Below are 20079 nucleotides of genomic sequence, written 5' to 3'. Positions count from 1 at the left end.
ACTTCTTCAGATGCATAGCTATGCATCTGAAGAAGTGAGGTTTTTACCCACGAAAGCTTATGCCCAAATAAATCTGTTAGTCTTTAAGGTGCCACCAGACTCCTTGTTGTTTTTGTAGATACAGACTAACACGGCTGCCCCCTGATACATAGAATCATAGGACTGGAAGGGACCTCGAGAGGTCATCTAGTCCACAACTGCAGATGATGAGGTGGAAGATTTTGCTCAGCTCCAGTACAAGTTTTTAGAAACCCAAACAGAACTGGATTGGAGGGTGTTCCTTTCACTTCCTGATCATCAGAAAACAGGATGTGGCCTTCCCCAGTTGCCACCGTAAATGTGTCTACCCTCCTCTCCCATTAACTGGGGGATTTGGGGAGGGAAAAGTTAATCACTGAGCCATATAATCACTGGCAGACTTCAGGATTGGAGCATTTACTAACAACTCAACAACTTCAATCATTTTAAAATACAACACTTTCAGCATACAAGCTCAAGTAGAGCCTATAAAAGAATGCCCCTCTCTTTTGCCAGATACCAGTGACAGAGATGCGTGAATAATGAAATCCACAACTACATTTGTTCCACTGAAACCTAAAAATTAATAGTTGCTAAGCCTCTGCCTGGGCTTCTCTTTTATCTATATAAAGTTATTCCCAAGTGTATTTTGGAAAAGATAAATCTTATTTTTAAATCATGTTTTCCAAGAGGGAATTCCCATTTACAGTACTTTTCACATCAAGTGTTAATATATGTTTTTCTCACAACTTCTCACTTTCATTTTGACTCCAGAACTGCAGGTATCAATAAAAATTTATATATATATATATACATACACACACACACACACACACACACACACACACACACACACTTAGAAATAAGAGTTAATAAAGGAAAGTCTCCTTAATGAGATACTTTTTGTCATCCAAGCATATCAATACATGGAAATGGTCAAATAGCTGTAAAATATATTTTCATATTCATGAAATCTTATTCCCATTCTTATCCAGTCTTTCCAATGCCTCTTTTTGTTACTCTTATTTCCAGGAACATTCAGACAAACATTTTCTGTTTATAAGAACATTGTGGATGGTCTATAATTCAAATGACTATCTACTTCATGTATGTACAAGCAATCACTTCCATACAGTACTGAACATTAGAACCTAATTTTATTCAGAGGATATTGGGCAATGAAACTACCTCTATTCTTTTTCTAAAATTCCATGGGGTTTAAAACTTTCATTTAGTGATTTACTAGAGATGAACAGAGAGGATTTTAGTCTAAAGGACAGTAACCATCATATGGCACCCCTTCCGTTAGTGCTTCACTGCAGCGTTAGCATTATGTATGAGCCTAAGATCATATGTAGCATTCCAGTCTACATCCCTGCAATTTAAATATGATAGTGCTACCTTTGAGTCAAACATTATAATGCATCTTCAGTAAAATGTAAACTAAGCTGTTACTGTTATCAATTAAAGGCAATTTAGACTTGTGGCAAGATTTAGAAACCTATTCAGAATGGACCTACATGTGATATTTAAACTAATTTTTGCATAATTTATAGCAACAATACTTTGTGCTTACAGTGGTCACCATGAGGAAGTCAATATTTATCAACAGGTCCCACAGATTTTTAACTGAAATACCACATTTTCCCCATAGTTAGACTAGGATTTATGGTGTGGTCACTGCACAGTAGTGACTAATCACTACTGACTTGATAGTGTTCTCTAATGTATGTAGCACATTCAATTTGAGGAGCTTAAAGTGCTTTACCAACATTAATAAATTAATCCTTTGAGCAATCCTGTGATATATAATACTTGCCTATATCACAGGGCTATTCAGATGGTTAATTTGTTAACGTTGCTAAAGCACTTTGAGCTCCTCAGATTGAAAGTAGTTCATTTTCTTTCTCATCCACTTCTCAGTCTGGAAATTGTGTATGCAATGTAAGGTTTTGGTAGGATTCTTTAATATATACATATTAATATCTATACACTGCTTTAGAGATGGCAAGGTTGAAGTGAGGTTATTCAAGGTCACAGAGAAAGTCTGCAGCAGAGAGAGGAATAAATCCCAGGTGTCCTGACTTCCAGTCTTGTGATTTAAATCAGGAAACCAAGTTTTATCTATGTCATGCACAAAAATTACAAGAATATGATCTTACATAGAACTGATATTCTGCAAATGAAACAATTTTCTGATGCAATGTGGGGAAAGTTTAACTGGACAAATCCAAAGATTATGGCATATAAAATTAAAAGAGGAGACTATGTCCTAAAATTTTAATGTTACTCCCCTATTTTTCCAGGGCTGACTATATTTATGTGGCAGATAAATTAATACATTGTTGATGTTGGCAGTGTAATTGGGATAATTGTTACTTAAGAAGAACTTGTTACTGAATAGTTTCCCCAGTGTATTAAGTATAAACTATCAACTAGCTTTCCATCTGTTCTCCCCCCCCTCTGGAACAAACATATTTAGTGTGACTAATACAAGGAAAAGTCCACTCTACTTTTTTGGTTGAATTTCCCTATGTTACTCAAAACATTCAAATCTTCCATGCATCAATGACTTATTTTTTAATCACGTGATAGGAGATGTGATAAATCAAATTGATTGAAGACCTCAGGAAATTATATTCCAGCAGATAACCAGGACCAGATGACATTCATCTATGTGTTCCAAAGAAAATATGAACAAAGTATGGTAGGTGAGTTACTGAAAAAATAAACTCCTCAATTCTGCAGACCTAGAAGCTGTGACAATGTGACTACAAAGGAACCCATCCAGAAACTCCAAAACGGAACAAAGTGATGCAAACTCAGAAACCAAGAACACAAACCAAGTAGACTGGGTGTATATACAAACATAAGGAAACCCAGTGTAGCACATGATCCTTCACATCCCCCCTGCATCCTGTAGTCATGCAACCCACTCATACCTATATCAGTGGTAAATAACCTGCAGTGTGAGACAGCATGTTGGTGGGAAAGTTTCACAAAGGGCAGGCACAAGAGTCAAGACCCCTGATCTGGTGTGGCCTTGCTGCCTGGTCATCCCTCAAACCAGGGCATGGCTAGAGTGGGGCGAATTTTTTTGGGATGAATAGTTTATTCTCTGAAAAATGTTGTTTTAGTTGACCCAAAACTATTAATAAATTTGACGCAATTCGTTTTGGCCAGTTTCAGAAAAGTACATGTGTCCTTATAAACTTTAGCCCAAAGGTTGTTAGGGATGCAGCAAACCCAGTGGAGGGATTTGAATCTGCAACTCCGGCTAGTTCTCTAGTGCGTGCCTTAATTACCAAGCTATAGAGTTATTCTCTTGCTCAGGTTCTTTCTTTGGCTCAGTGATTCGTTAAGTAACGATTGAGAACTATCTATGCCAGAATCATCTATAATCTGGTGTTCAGAGTGGTCAGATTTGAGGGGAAGATCTCAGTTTAAGTCCCTGGCCCAGAAAGAGGATTCCAACATGGGTCTCCCACATTGCAGGTAAACGCCCTAATCACTGGGCTAAAGGTTATACAGGTTAGACTTTCATACAAAGTGGATTTTTCTGATTTGCTGACAAGTTCCAAACATTTCTGGAGCCAATCCAAATATTTTTTCTGATTGCTCAGTTCTCTGGGTGAATTAAAAACATCAATCACCCACCCAGCTGGTAACATCACTGCCATGGCTCCACACCCTTTCCCTTAAAGCCAAACATGCTTGCAATCAAGCTGCTTTCCACAAGGGCCACTCAGGGCTGTGCTACCCTGCTAGCCATCAACTCAAGCTAAACATGGCTAAAACAGCACTTCTAATTCCCCCCATCAGCCCCTGCCAAAAAGCCATCCTGCTATCTCTTTTCTCAGCCACTGTGAACACACCACTATCCTGTCTGTCACTCAGGCCCATACCTTGGGTATCACCTTTGACTCAGACCTCTCTCTAGGTCCTCACATCCAGGCTATATGAACATCTGGTTGATTCTTTCTGCATACCATCTCTAAGATGTGGCCTTTCCTATCCATCTCCACAGCTAAATATCTCGTCCATGCTCTCAATTATCTTGTGTCTCAATTACTGCCTCATACTTCTCTATGGCTTTAACGAATGCAATCTTGCTCTGCTTGTATCCATTGAGAATGCTGCTGCAAAGATGATTTTCCTAGCCCATCACTTTGAAAATATATCCCCCATCTGTTTGCATCCCTCTGCTGGCTTCCCCTTCTCCACTGCATCAAACATAAACTACTTGTCTTCACTTTTAAGGCCCTTCATGATCTATCTCACTCTGCATATCATCTCTTCTTCGCTATTGAGATATTGATTTTCCTCTGATTAGCCCATGATACCAGCCTGCACTGCCACTTGTTAAATCTTCTTCTCCTGTACTCCCCCCACCCCCAATGCTTGGGAGGAGCTCTCATAAACTCCCACAAAGCTACCTCATTATCCTCCTTCAAAACCCTCCTCAAAATTCTCATTTGCTCTGATACCTACAAAAAAGCTTGACAAATGTTGAATTGCTCATGTGCAGAGACCACAGCCTATCACACAGACCAAAATGGCCTCATTGTTTCCTTGTAGTCCCGTCTATCTATCTGTGTCCATGTGTTGTCTCGTCTTATGCTTAGATTGAAAGCTCTTTTGTTTTGTGTTTGTATAGAGCCTAGTGCCATGGGGTCCTGGTCCATGACTGTGGTTCCCAGGCAATATGGTAATACCAATAATAAGACCTGTGCTGTTTAAACTACTCAATACCATTTATACTCATTGATATTAACATATTTTAATCAAGAAATCCCAAGCATGAAAATAGACAGTTTGTTTGAGGGATTACTACATGTGGGACCAAAAACTGAAGTTTGTACTGATTCTACAAATATAAATCTGTAACAATTAAAAAGTTCAGTATTGGCTAGGATGGAACCACGGAGGCTGCTTTCACATTAAATTCTTGACTTCTATAGTTCTGATCTAACTTAATCACTGCCTAATACAAGTAATAAAGTAAACTCTTGCATAAAAAGCCAATATATTTCAGAATAAAAATAGGCCTAGAAACCCATGTTATTTTTATTATAAAATTGAAATGTTTCTATTTTCAGTTAAAAACCATTTAAAAGCAGTATTATATGATGCTCACATGTATAAGAAGAAAGCATCCACAGATCTGGGAATTTATATTTAGTAAGACCATCTGATCTCAATTGCCAGAGTCTTATAGAAAATAAGTTAAATGAACAAAAGCCATAAAACAAATCAAAGCTTTAATTCAAAAAGAAAGAATTCTCCAAAGTACCCAGGCTTGTTTCCACTAAAAACGAAAGAAGCAACATTTTTATTTCTTGCAGTAAACTCAGATTTCAATCAGTGAAAGCTACCATCTGTTAAAAATTATTCCCATATACTCTGGAAAAAGGAATCATTTGTAGGAGTCACTAATAGGATTACTTCATGATTTTAAAGATCTCAGATAAATGGGTTACATAGCATTAAATGTAAGGAAATACGATTAGAGTTCACACACAAAAGATGTAGATCTTTCTTGAATAAGAGTCTTGCCTATATGCATTTTATACGGGTATAACAGAGGCTAAAAGGTTGAGCCAGTGGTTAGGCAACTAGCCTGGACATGGGAGATAGAGGTTCAAGTTTCTCCCATGCCACAGAGTTTCTACGTGACCTGGTGCAAGGCTGTTAGTCTCTGTCCCTGTTCCCTATTTATCGATTAGGATAATAATATTTTCCTACCTCTCAAGGGTGTTGTGAGGATAAATACATTGGGCAATTTTTTCAGACGCACCTACATTACTTAAGAGCCTACATCCCATATTTAGGAATCACTGGCATTCACAAAACTCCTGCTCAGTTGCTGCCTAACCTTGTAGTCAACTAAATTCACTAGGTGATATAAATAATACCTAGCTCTTATATAACACTTCTCATCCATAGTTCATTTTACAAAGGATTTCAATACCATTACCCCATTTCACAGATGGAAACTGAGGCCCAGAGGAGGGAAATGACTTGACTAAGGTCACCCAGCAGGCCAATGGCAGAGTCAAAAATAGAATGCAGGTCTCCTGAAACCTAGCCCAGTGCTCTATCAAAGAGGCCACACTGCCTGTCTTATAAAATAAAGCTAGGTGCCTGCCCCAAGGATCTTATAATGTACTTATAGGGGAAGAGGTAGAGGCTACTAGGTTGCCTAACATTTTCCATTATAAAAATTCCTCACACTGTTATTTTCAATGAGCTCTAGCACTTTTTTATCTGCAGCAAAAACCTGACATTGGCAGAGAGTCTCCTGGGATCAAAGAGATGCAAAATTGGCTGAGTTATGAGCTCCAGAAAATTGTTATTTCCCATCAGTGTCTTGCTCACTACAGTATGATCTTGGCATTCTGCCTAAAAAACTCTGAACATTCTATTAACACTGCACATGCATCACCCTATTTAAGTGTGCCACATACAAAGAACCTCCAGCCAGGACAGACAAAATGGATGGACCTCCTTCTGTTGTCACCCATCAAAATACCCTGAGAGATAACATAAAACTGGGAACAGAACTCAGATTTCTTAGGTGGCAGATGTAGCGCTCAGCTACTTAATCTCCATGGGCTCTCAGCAAAACACTGACAAACCTAAGTACTCAGTTATAGACTCACAGACTTTAAGGCCAGACGAGATCATCCTGATCATATTGTCTGACCTCCTGCACATCGCAGCCCATAGAATCTTACCCGCCCACTCCTCTGATAGACCCATAACCTCTGACTGAGTTTCTGAAGTCCTCAAATCATTATTTAAAGACTTCAGGTTACAGAGAATCCATTAGTCTAGTGGATCTAGTGTAGATCAGAAAGTGATCTATGCCCCATGCTGCAGAGGAAGGCAAAAAAACCCAAGGTCTCTGCCAATCTGACCTGGGGGGAAATTCCTTCCTGACCCCAAATATGGTGATCAGTTAGATCCTGAGCATGCGGGCAAGACCAACCAGCCAGACACCTGGGAAAGAATTCAGTGTAGTAACTCAGAGCCCTCCCCATCTACTGTTCCATCTCCAGCCATTGAGGATATTTGCTATTAGCAGTCACAGATGGGCCACATACTATTGTAGGCAATCTCATCATACCATCCCCTCCACAAACTTATCAAGTTAGGCTTAAGCTCAGTCTTGAAACACATTAGGTATTTTTGCACCCACTGCTCCCCTTGGAAGGCTGTTTCAGAACTTAACTCCTTTGATGGTTAGAAACCTTCATCTAATTTCAAGCCTACACTTGTTGACAGTCAGTTTATATTCATTTGTTCTTGTGCGAAGACTGGCCCTTAACTGAAATAACTCCTCTCCCTCCTGGTGTTTATCCCTCTTACGTATTTATAGAGAGTAATCATATCGTCCCTCTGCCTTCGCTTTGTTAGGCTAAACAAGCCAAGCTCCTTGTGTCTCCTCTTATAAGACATGTTTTCCATTCTTCTGATCATCCTAATGGCCCTTCGCTACATCTGTTCCAGTTTGAATTCATCTTTTTTAAACACAGGCAACCGGAAGTGCACACAGTATTCCAGGTAAGGTCTCACTAGTGCTTTGTATAATGATAATATAACACTTCCTATCGCTACTGGAAATACCTCAACTGATGCATCCTATGATTTCATTAGCCTTTTTCACAGCCAAATCATATTAGTGGCTAATAGTTGTTTTGTGATTGACCAATACACCAGGTCTTTCTCCTTCTCTATCACTGCCAATGGATATATCCCCAGCTTATACCAAAAAATATTGTTGGTAGTCCCTAAATGCATGACCTTGCACTTTCCACTATTACATTTCATCCCATTTCTCTTACTCCAGTTTTCAAGGTAATCCAGATCTTCTTGTATGATATTCTGGTCCTCCTCCATACTGGCAATACCTCCCAACTTTGTATGTGCAAATGTTATTAGCACACTCCCACTTTGTGAGGATAAGGCTTTTCCTATAGCCATATTGTAAGGCCTAAGGCCTTTATCTGCAGCCATTAGCTAAGAAGCAGAAAGTCACATCCTCACATGCCATCTAAATTACATTAAAACAATGTAATATTGGGCTGTTAAGAAGGAGATCCTCTCCTAATAGCACCCACTATCACCAGATAGAGAAACAGATCTTAAGATGGTTAAAGAAAACTTAGTTTGATAGCATTCTGTCTGGCAAGAAACCATTTATCAGTAGTTGTGGTTTTATCTTTATGGTCCCCATTTCCTTATAGTCTGTCTATATGATCTCTGTCTGGTTCTTTGATTGTTTCTGTCTGTTACATAATTAATTTTGCTAGGTGTAAATTAATTAACATGGTGGGATATAATTAGTTAAAGAATTTTGTCACAATAGGTTAGGATTGGTTAGTAAAATTTTAGTAAAATTATTAAGGTACAGCTAAGCAGGACTCAAGTTTCACTATATAAACTGGGGTCCAAAGAGAAGTTCTCTGGGAACCAGCTCCAGGATACAGTCCCAAGATCAGAACTGCCAGACCGCAACACTCTGCCAATGACACCATGCAGAAACTGGAGCCCCTTGATCCTGACTGGCCACCAAGAAAAGTTCATCCGTCTCATTGAGAGTGGTGAGCATTTTATGTGTAGTATGTGCATTCTATTTGATTAATAAATAGAAGTTAAGTAGGGTATTACTGTGTAAGGCTTTTTCACTGGTAAAAGACCCCATAAACCCGCAAAAGATTAAACCCTGAGTCCAGTGGGAATGGGTGTTTACCCGGAACCCAGAGGAGTAGAGCCCAGAGCTCGGAGGAGTAGAGCCTGGAGCCCATGGAGGGGTAAAGTTAGATGCCTAAATTAACAGGGTTACGCCTGAGCCCTAGGAACAGGGTAAGTGTGGGTGCCTCTAGAGTGTGTGAGTAACAGAGAATTTTGTGCAGTAACAACTTACGCTGTCTGTAACATGGAGCCAATCATGCTGATGTAACCCATTGTTTCACTGTATTATGCAGCATCTTCTAGAGGCCACTCCACAGCAGAAAATAGCTTGCTACCAATTATTCTAGTTCATTCTTTAGCTATAGTGGTAGAGGTCTATGCTGCAGTGCTGAATGTCCAGGGCCAAACTTTGCTAATGATGGCAGTAAAAGCAGGACATTACACTTACACATAACAGAATTTGATTTTTCTTTTTAAATAATCTAGGAAATTACATGAAAAAACATACAGCGGCCCCTGGTGATCCTTTTGCTCCTGGTTGCCCTGGAGGTCCGATTTCACCCTATAATTGAAAACATCTCACATAAATATAATATTGGTGCAAAAAATAAATTTGATTACAAAACCCTACTTCTACAGATTAGTTTCACCAGGATTGATTTCAAAGTGTTAGAAGGTCTAATTAATTGTATGTTAGCCTTTTACATCTCATACTGATTGCTCTAATCACAGAATGAAAAAAAAAGGACCAAAAGATTTGCAGTGTGCATAAAAGATTTAGAAGCATGAGTCCCTGTACAGGATCCAAGACAGGGAAGGCCAAAACCAAACTAAGAAAAAAATAGATCCCCTTTAGGAAGGCCTCCAAACCAACCATAGCAAGCAGAGTTCCTTGTTATTGGTCTAGGAGGCAGACAGGCTTTCTCCCTTACCCTTTGGAGTCAGGTGAGGTCAGATCAGGGGCAGCTTAACCCAGTTCATAAGGCTCTTATTTCAGATCAAACAAACTTGGAGTCTGAAAAACATCTCTAAGGCCCAGGTCAGGGTAGTATTTTGGAGACTGAAGGAGCCCTGCAATCTGTAACACCCAGCATAACATCCAGTCCTTTCTCTCTCTGAGGGTACATCTACATGGCAATAAAATACCCGCGGCTGGCCTGTGTCAGCTGACTTGAGAGTATGAGGCTTGGCCTACGGGCTATAAACTTGCAGTGTAGATATTCAGTCTCAGGCTACAGCCTGGGCTCTGGGACCCTCCCGATTCGTCCCCATTGCTTTTCAATGGAATTTGTACTCCTGAATCTCTTACTACGACGCTTTTGAAAATTTCCCCTCAAATCCTTATTCAGGCCAAAAAAACTAAATTTGCACTGATTTTAATTGTATCTTAAATTATTATGAATACCTTTTGTCCTTTTGTTCCATGACTTCCAGGGATTCCAGGAATTCCCTAAGAGAAAAAACAAGAAGTTTTAAATATATAAAATGGCTATTCCTATTTTTTAAAAAGGTTTAACATTTCTCTTTTAATTTGGGTAAGAAACATAGCCAGGAAATAAGATACAACCTGGAAACATGCAAGCTAATGCTTCTGGCGGATATAGACTAAAACAAAGAATTCAGTGCCTCCCCCTCTATTTTCCTGCCAGTACTTGCAAATGTGCAGGTGGGCAGAGTCAGGTCCCCACCTTTGCCCCACCGAGGGTAGAATGGGGGAGTGAAAATCCTGACGATGCAGAGAAGGAAATACTCATAAGATTTCCTATTACAGAATGTACAGGCCAGCTTTGGCATGATCACAGTTTCAAATAAACCAGCTGTTTTTTAGATCTATCATGACATGTTTACATGGCTAGCACTTTGCGGTAACAAAAATTGTAATTTCATGCAAAATATTTTCTTTTACAATACTATCATTTAGTTATGCTTGCTAAAAACAGAGTAAATGTAACCTCATGCTTCAGGACTTAAAATATTTGCTAGAGAGCTAAATACTGCACAATTATCTAGGTTCATTTCACCTTTCAACAAAGCATGAGCTACTGACTACTGTCAGAGCTAGGGCACCAAACATGATGGATAAATGGTCCAATCCAGCATAGCAAATCTTACGTTCCTGTCTAGCTTGTAGTGATCAGATCTGAGGGACACTGGAGATGATTGTTTTTGTGTCCCAATTTCTGCTCTTAGACATGGCTGTTGGGCTTCCACAGGCTTTAAGGAGGGCCACTATAAGTGACTAAGGATGGTCAACCTGAATGCATTTTTTACATGTCGTTAGCACAAAGTGTTATAACGAATGAAAGAATACTCAAATTCATCCCGGAAACAAAACTCTCACATGTGTAGTCAGCCTAATTCTGCTCTCAGTTACTCCCTATGCAGCCTTAGTAGACCAAATCCTGTTCTCAGTTACACCAGTGAAAATCCAGAGTAAGTCCATTGCGAATTTGGCTCACTGACTTCATTATTTTGTCCAGTATTTAACGTAATATGCTGCAATGGAACTAAGTAGAGAGATGTCCTGGACATAACAGACACACATAGGTAAAACCTCTTCCAGTCAAACACATTCACATAAGTTCCTAAATTGTTATTAATGAAGACCTACTGATTCTAAGAATATTAAGCTCTTCCCTTAGCATTATGTTGTTGTCTTTGGAAACCAAAAATAATGATGGGAAGCCTAGGGTGAAGTGATAAAGCAAAGGAAATCCAGATTTTATGAAATGCCTAACACAGCATCAGGGTAGTGCATTCTGCTCAATACTACGAGCATGATTCTGATCTCCCCTTCACTAATGTAGATCAGGAATAATTCCATTGTAATCAGTGAAATTACACCTGTGTAACATCAGCATGTGAACAGGGGATAGGCCAACAAACTTTAGAATTGTAATTGTTCTATGGTTTACACTATACTTAAACTCTAGTTTAGTTTTAGCTAATATAGATTCCATCTACCAGAATTATCTTCAGGATATATTTAATAATGACACATTGTGGGCTTTGACTAGTCATCAAGGTTCTAATTTTGGTACCAATTACAGGAGAAAGCAATGACACAATATTATAGAAAGCTACACTAGATAATAAAGGCCTGATTCTACCACCTTTACTCATGTTGAGTAATACACATTTTCTCTCCAAACTATTGCTCTGTCAAGATATTTCAGTATTCCAAAAGCATATTAGACCTGCTGGATCTGGGCTGTAAGCGTTCCATAACCAGACATGGTTTTAAATAAATGTAGATGAGATTAGTCCTGTCCATGAATTCTAAATAGCTGTACTTTATTAACACAATATATTCCATATACTTGACTACCCATCAGAAGATTTTTTCAGAAACAGGATAATATTTATTGAAAAGATGTACAGAAACTCATGTTGGCTAATAACTTCCTTTTGGCTACACATCTACACAATCTTCAGGGCAGTGATAGTAACTTCATGTGTGTTTGTACAACATCTAACACAATGCTGACCCAATCCTGATTGGGGCCTCTGGGAGCTACTACAATATACAAATAAACAAAAAAATGTTGGTAATGTAAGGAGGGTCAGAGCAGGAGTTAATTATTCCAGGATCATATGTACAGTAATATACACTCACTAAAATGGCTCTTCGCATTTTGTTGCTGTTGTTGTTTGTTTTGTTTTTTCCTCCCAAAAGGAGTCAATTTTTATGCAAAACATACAACCCTTTTGTAATATGCCAGCACAAACAGAGAGGCTTGGGGGCTAGCAAAATATCAATGTTACCCCTTCAAACAAACAACTTATTTCAAAATTCAGAAAAGCATTATGTGGATCTGAGAAGAAAATTTGGCTCTTTTTCCATTAACGAGGAACAAAAATTTATGAAGACAGTAATAATAGGTTCTAACCACTGATTTGGTTAAAATGATATGCATATGGATTTAATTTAACCCTGAGAATAAAAAGAATGGAATATAAAATAAAAAGTAAAACCCATTAAATCTTGAGAACAGGATTAATGTGTAAATACATTTCGTGAGAAGGTTTCTCATTCAAATTCACACCAAACTGCTAAAATAATAAGACTTTCAGAGTCACTCATTTGCTTTTTTTTTTCAGTTTACAATTCATTTGCTGAGATTAAATCTAAGTAACATCCAGAATATATATTTCAAAGAAAAGAGTGAAAGTAAATGTATCAATTGCCAAACAGAAGTAGAAGAAAATTGGATATTATACCATATATTGACATTGATTAAGTACTATGGTATGTGCAAGGGATGGGAATGAAGTAATCAACTGACCACATTTACCACATCAAACCCATCCTCACCTGACATCCTTGCACAACAATGCTGAACAATTTAATCAGGGAAGCCAGGGCCTCAAATTTAAGCAATTGGCCCTAGACCACGTGTTTACACTCATGCTGGAACCAAATTCACAACAACTACATTTGGACATAGTTCTTACTAGCAAGATGGTGATAGTGTTTAGGGATGAGTTATGCTATACTAGTAAACTGTCTCACCGGATTACCGTAATTGTAAAATTATGTAGATGGGGCCAAATGCCTGTAAGGAGAGGATACCTATTGTGAAATTGTAGACTGTGAGAGATAGTGTGGTCTTGTGGATTGAGGATGAGGTGGATCCAGGAATTCCTAAATCCTAATCCTGGCTAAAATCCTGACTTGCTGTGTGGCCTTGGACAAATTGCATATTCTCTGTGTTTGTTTCCCCAATCTACAAATGAATACTTATTTAACACATAGGGGAGTTACAAGTATTGTCATAACATTTGAAAATGTAAATGACCCTCCCAAACCCACAAATCAATGTGTGAGAATAATTGTTAACACCCCTGTAGTCATAGGACAAAAAGTGGGGAGGGGGGTTCGTGAGTTACTGATTGTTGTGACAACCCATGAATCTAGTGTCTTCATTAAGACCATGTTTTTGTCCTATGACTACAGGGGTGTTACCAGGCCACTTCACTTTGAATGGTCCCTTAGAATATGTGATAACAACTTATGCTAAATGTCTGTTCCATCTTGTATTTAGCTGTGGCACTCTGACTACCTTTCCCAGACCCAAAGAACAGCTCTGTGTAGCAAAGCTTGTCTTTCTCAGCAACAGAAGTTGGTCCAATAAAAGATACTCTCTCATCTACCTTGTCTCACTAATAGTCTGGGACCGACATGGCTACAACTACACTGCATACATTTGTAATTACATGGCAGGTTGAGAAGGGGTAAACGCAAGAGATTTATGCGGAGGCTAGCACAAATAATTTATGCCTTGAATTTCCTCACCACTTCCCAAAACTCTGATGTTTCTGTGGAAGTAGCAGAGGAATGTCTGGAGGGAAGTACTGCTCACTCTCTAAAAGATTTTTCTGAGCAGACTTCTTGATTTCTCTCTTCCTTTTCAGAGGACACTTCTTCCTCGTTGCCACACAGAATTTTGGAGGGAAGCAGACCGGAGAGTTCTGAACTGTTTGGTAGGGGCCTCTCCACTCAACATCTTGCCACAGGATCTGAAACTGCCAAAATATTCTCAGCAGGGAAGCAGCACACTAAAGTGTTCCAGGTTGTATTCAATCAGATTAAATAATCTCTCTCTCTCTCACACACACACACACACACTTAAACAATAGAAAAACCCTTAATGCCCTGCTTAGCTCCTTTTAAAAAACTTTCTTGGCTGAAGGGATCCATTTATACCATTCTTTTGCTTTTACCTCAACATCAATAGCAATGAAGGATTGTAAGAAAATAAACTTCATCCAGCCACAGCTCCTGTAGGACTGATTCTGTATCCCTGAAGTCAATGAGATTTTTGCCACTGACCTCAGTGGGAGCAGGACCAGATCCTTAATGTCCTTATTTGGCTCACTGACATTTATTCAGCTGAGAATGAATCTGCCCCTCACATTAGTTTGCCTCAGGGATTCCCTGAGCAAACTAAGTGGAGTTCTTCAAAGTCATTCACCACATATTGATTGGCACATAAGGAGCAGTATGAAATGGCTAATCTGGCATGTAATGACCGGTGAAGAAAGAGGCTTTCCCCACAATAATTATTTTCCTGTATAACTTCCATGGTCCAGCAGCTGCGATGGCTAATTTCTGTAGGACTGGGTCCAGAAGGCCTAGAAAATTAAATTGAATCTCTATTTCCTTATCTATTCTCACTCTATTATTTCCCTATTCATGCATAACCTGTGTTCATGCCAATCGAAATTACTGGAACCTACCCAGAGGAGAGTGTTTTAAAAGCCTCTCAGACGTCCTATATTTTCTTTTTAACTTTTAGGTTAAAAGCCAAACCAAGTTTTGGAAAAGTGTTAGAAATTCACTCCTAAGCAGATACTTCATATGCAACACAAAGCTTCAGAACTTGAATTCTTTTATTTATTTATTTTTAACAACATGAGTAATAAACCACTTATAACAGGAAGTTATATTTGAGAGAGTGACATAACGTTAAGTAAACTATCACAGTAACCTTACTGTAATGATCAGAAGATATACTACGACTTTAAAGTATGAGTTGACAAATCTAGTTTAATTCTTTTCCTGTAAAGGCTGCATAAACTAGAACTATAATGAATGCCTGTCTTTAATTAGAAGTTAATATAAAACAGATGCATCATGCAATTTTTCACTAAGGGAAACACAATGTTTGGAATCACTACAAATGGGAAAATTGCCACCCACTGGGAGTGATAGAATGAATGCTATGGAATAATTTGTGATTCACTGGCCTAGAAAATATGGCCTTTGGGGATGTCCTTTGCACAATTAACTGCAACTTTTTGTCAGTAATACATGAGAAAAGATGGGCAACTCTCTATTTTAATTTTCTTTTTTCTTCCTCTGGTCAGAAAACTTTTTTTTTTTACTGTCTGAATTTAACAGTGCATTTTTACGATCACTATCCCAATAAAATTTAGCACTGTATTTCTATCCACTACAACTAAAACTCAAAAAATCTCAAAGCCTTATTGAGCTTTAAAAAGTGGTCATTTTGATCTTACCCCCTTTTTGCATCCCTCCACTCGCTCCCCCTTTTCCTCTGAATCAAGCACAAGCTTCTTGTCTTTTTTTGTCATTTAGCTATCCCTTTTCTATCAAATTTATTGCAAGGCTGATCCTTCACTCTTCCAGAGACATTAGCCTTGACTGCCCACTTGTCAGCTTTTCCTACGAGTACCTTCATGTTTTCCTTCAGGTCATCCTTTTTACATGGGAAGAACTCCCCATCAAAATTTGTAAAGCCACTTCCTTATCGCCTCTTAGATCTTGATCTAGCAAGGGACTTAAGCACGTGTAACTTTAACCATGTAAGCAGTCATTGACTTCAACAAATTATTCGTGTGCTTCAAGTCATGCATGTGTTTAAGAACCTTACTGAATTTGGGATTTATATCTATCCTTACCATCTATCTTTGCCATGGTGCCTAGAAATTACTGTCATCAGACACTAGTTAGATTGGCAGCCACCTGTGACTAAAAAGATTGAGACTACTAGTTTGTGTAAATGTTGCAGTCCTTCCCATCTGTTTCCATCTTGGTATAAACCTACATTGTTAGTTCTCTGGAGCAGGAATTGTCTTGGTTTCACTTGTTGGCATGGTACTTAGCACAACAGGTCTTTCACAGAGATCTCTAAAAGCTAATGCAATATATAAAATTAATAAATAATAAGAAGTAATAATATTTGAACCATTACCAAATTGTTTCTAAATGAGTGATCCACTATTTACAGAGGTTGTACAGTAGTAGATAGCACATTAGCTAATGGTCCAGCAGCAACCTGTTAAAAGAGCAATTGGAAAACTAAGTGCCAAATCCTGATCTCATTAAAATTAATGGGAGTTTTGCCACTGACTACACTGGAATTGGTATTTGGCTCTGTCAGGGTTCCCTCCCTACTCTGAACTCTGGGGTACAGATGTGGAGACCCGCATGAAAGACCCCCTAAGCTTATTTCTACCAGCTTATGTTAAAAACTTCCCCAAGGCACAAATTCTTCCTTGCCTTTGGACGGTATGCTGCCACCACCAAGTGAGTTAGACAAAGATTCAGGAAAAGGACCACTTTGGAGTTCCAAAATATCCCCCCAAGCCCCTTCACCCCCTTTCCTGGGGAGGCTTGAGAGTAACCAAGGTGAGCACAGACCAGACCCTTGGGTTTTTAGGATACTAAAAACCCAATCAGATTCTTAAAAACAGAACTTTAATATAAAGAAAAAGTAAAAGAAGCACCTCTGTAAAATCAAGATGGAAGGTTATTTACAGGGTAATCAGATTCAAAACACAGAGGATTTCCCCTCTAGGCAAAACGTTAAAGTTACAAAAACAGGGATAAACCTCCCTCTTAGCACAGGGAAAATTCACAAGCTAAAACAAAAGATAATCTAACGCATTTTCTTCCTATTACTTACAATTTGTAATCTTAGAGGCTTACTTCAGGTATGACTTTGGGAGATGTATTTTCCCTGCCCTGATTCCTCGCTGACCCGGAGAGAACAAAGGAACACAAAACAAAAACCTTCCCCCACAGATTTGAAAGTATCTTCTCCCCTTATTGGTCCTTTTGGTCAGGTGCCAACCAGGTTATCTGAGCTTCTTAACCCTTTACAGGTAAAGGAGGGATTTTATGCTACCCTGAGCTGTATGTTTATGACAGGCTCTGAGTGAAAACTGGACTAGGCACAGAATCCCTAGTCAGTAATCTAGAAATATATAACCTTTTACGAAATATGACTGTGATTGGCATGGGTGGACCCCTTGGAACAGTGGGGAGCCCCATTGGCTTCATGGGACTCAATGTGAGCATGGGTCCAACCAGGCCCACCAACAGGGACTGGGGGGGGGGAGGGACAAAGGGGGCAATTGCCCAGGACTCCGGGCAATTTAAAAGACCTGGGGGCCTAAGTTCCCTGTAAGCTGCGTGGCCTTGTGGCAGCCTATTTAGCACTGTGCAGGCTCTCAGGGAACCCGCCCAGGGACCTGCCGCTGCCAGGGGAGAGGTGCCCTGGCCTCAATCTAGCCCGGCCCACAACCTGCTACAGCTGGGGCGTCCCTCCCCTGGCCCCAACTTTGCTGCAGCCTGGACCTGCCACGGCTGGGGCGACTGGACCCAGGGGTGGCTGGGGTGGCGTGGTTCAGCTCAGCCCAGACCCAGATGTGACCGGGGCTCCCCTACCCCAATCCCGGTCCTGACCTTCAGGGGCAAGGGGAGGGGCCTATCCTGCAGCCTCAGCCCCGGAGCTGTGGCAGCAGGGAGAGGCACTTCTCTTCCTCAGCACAGGTGCTGCTGTGGGAGGAGAGAGCTGGAGGGAGTCCCGGAGCACCCTCCTACACCCCAAACCCCTCACTCCCACCCTAGAGCCCATACTCCCAGCCAGAGCCTCACCCCCTGCACCCAACCCTCTGCCACAGCGCTGAGCCCCTCATCTCTGGCCCCACCCCAGAGCCCGCACCCCCAGCCAGAGCCCTCACACTCCTACAACCCAATCCTCTGCCCCAGTCCTGAGCCCCCTCCCACAGGCCGAACCCCTCAGCCCCACCCCACCACATGAATTTTGTTATGTGCGCCAATATGGAGGCGATGTGTGACACATCACCTCCATATTGGTGCACATAACAAAATTCATTCTGCACATCGGTGGGAAAATTAGAGGGAACACTGCTGGGAGTCCCTGGCCCTTTTAAATCGCCCGGTCGGGCTGCAGGGCTCCTTGGCGCATGCAGGATGGTACCAGCAGTGGCGAAGGCAGCCGCACGGGCATATGGAAGTCCTGGCCATGCTGGAAGGGCACGCCCAACAGCGCAGCTGGCATCTCGCTGGGCACCAGCCAGCGCAGGCACAAAACCGCCTAAATGTCAGGCGGACCTTTCTAGGGGGCCCATTGACTGTTCTGCCCTGAGGCCCGGAATTGCTGTCAGCGGGCCTGGGTCCAACCTGCATAAACCCAATTCCAGGGTCAAGGGCCTAAGCCTTTAACTGAGAAAGTTGTCAGTTGTTTTATTGTTGCCATATTTTCCTGAGGATTAATTCCAAAAATATTGTGATTAGTATATTGGTACTTTCTGCCTGTCAACTAGCAGGAAAATGTTACAACTGGAAAGAGAAAATATATCAAAATATTAAGGCTTAAATTCTTTTAATGGAAGCGTTTTGTTTTTCAACAAAATGTTAGGCATGTAAAGAAATTCTTGGTAGGCTGTATATTCTCTCTTAATTAAAACATTTGTAACAAATTTGTATGCACCAAATTATGTGATTTCTTATGTGATTTATGTACTGAACCATCTCAGCTTGGTTTCCATTATCATAATAAGCTTCAATTTTCATGTATTTTTACTTAAAATAAATGGACCATTTTATCCCAGTTATCTGCCAATTTAAATGACTTCCATCCTTTGATAATATCTGGCTAATTTAATGGATATAGCTGCAAAAAAACACATGGTTTCCCTGTCCTTGAAAAATCCATTTGCAGCTTTTCATTAATCACAAATTCCCTATTTTTGGTTTTGGATCATACCACACAGTTAGGGCTTTTTCCATGCAACTCTGCATTAAGGGAGTTGCTTGCTATCTTATGTATTCAAATGAAGTAGGTCCAAGCTCATTTGCTTAGAACAAGAGCCTCATTTCAAATCAAATATTTTTTCCACTTTTTATAACCAGTAGTATAACCACATTTATGTCTCACTACGCCAAACTTCATGCTTCTGAATAACAGGAGAGAATATACCTTCTTCCAGAGAAAGTACTCTATTTCTAATTATCCTTTTCTACTCATGTGTCTCTCCATCTTCTGTTACTAGTCATTTAACATCCTCAGTCTTATAGGTAATACATTAAATCCCCATGAAACTTTTACTGCTGGAGGAAGGAAACATTTCATGGAAAAGTCTCCAAAGATAATGATGCTTCTCAACTATGGGCAAACACTTTACAACCAGACTCCTCCAGCAGACGATGCTAAAACTGAAAACATTGAAGGGGTGTGTGACAGAGTGCTGAAGGATAACAAATAAACCAGCCCTATAATCATTTAGGCACCAATTAATTCAACTGGAGCAGGCTGACTGGGGAATACGCAGCTAATTAACTGATCAGTCTAGGGAAGCAGAGGAACTAATTAGCCATCAATTGAGAGCTATAAAAGACAACACAGGAAGGAAGTAAAGAGGTGAGAGAGTGGGTTAGCTGAGCCCAGTATGTGTTGAGATCCCAAGGGAGGGATATCTCTGTTCCTCTCTGGCCCTATGGGACAGGATAAGAAACCACTGTAAATACTTTGCTGTATTGGGGTTGGTGGTGGGAACATAAATATGTAATGTGGAGATGCCACTCACCAG

General features: G+C 40.0%; 1 protein-coding gene across 1 annotated transcript in view; it reads right to left on the bottom strand.

Moving 5' to 3' along the window:
• The window catches only part of COL21A1 (collagen type XXI alpha 1 chain), a 190828-nt gene that overhangs the window by 39183 nt on the left and 131566 nt on the right, over positions 1–20079 (bottom strand). Inside the window, exons 18-19 of the mRNA XM_024216499.3 lie at positions 10121–10165; positions 9224–9277 (exon numbers count right to left, since the gene is read on the bottom strand). Of these exons, the coding sequence (XP_024072267.2) occupies positions 9224–9277; positions 10121–10165 (99 nt within the window). The remainder of the gene's footprint in view (positions 1–9223; positions 9278–10120; positions 10166–20079) is intronic.

This window comes from Terrapene carolina, unplaced genomic scaffold (genome assembly GCF_002925995.2).
Source record: "Terrapene carolina triunguis isolate 2854851 unplaced genomic scaffold, T_m_triunguis-2.0 Scaffold42, whole genome shotgun sequence".
NCBI lineage: Eukaryota > Metazoa > Chordata > Testudines > Emydidae > Terrapene > Terrapene triunguis.
The sequence above is the reverse complement of the archived record's forward strand: the minus strand, read 5'-3'. Positions and strand labels throughout refer to the sequence as shown.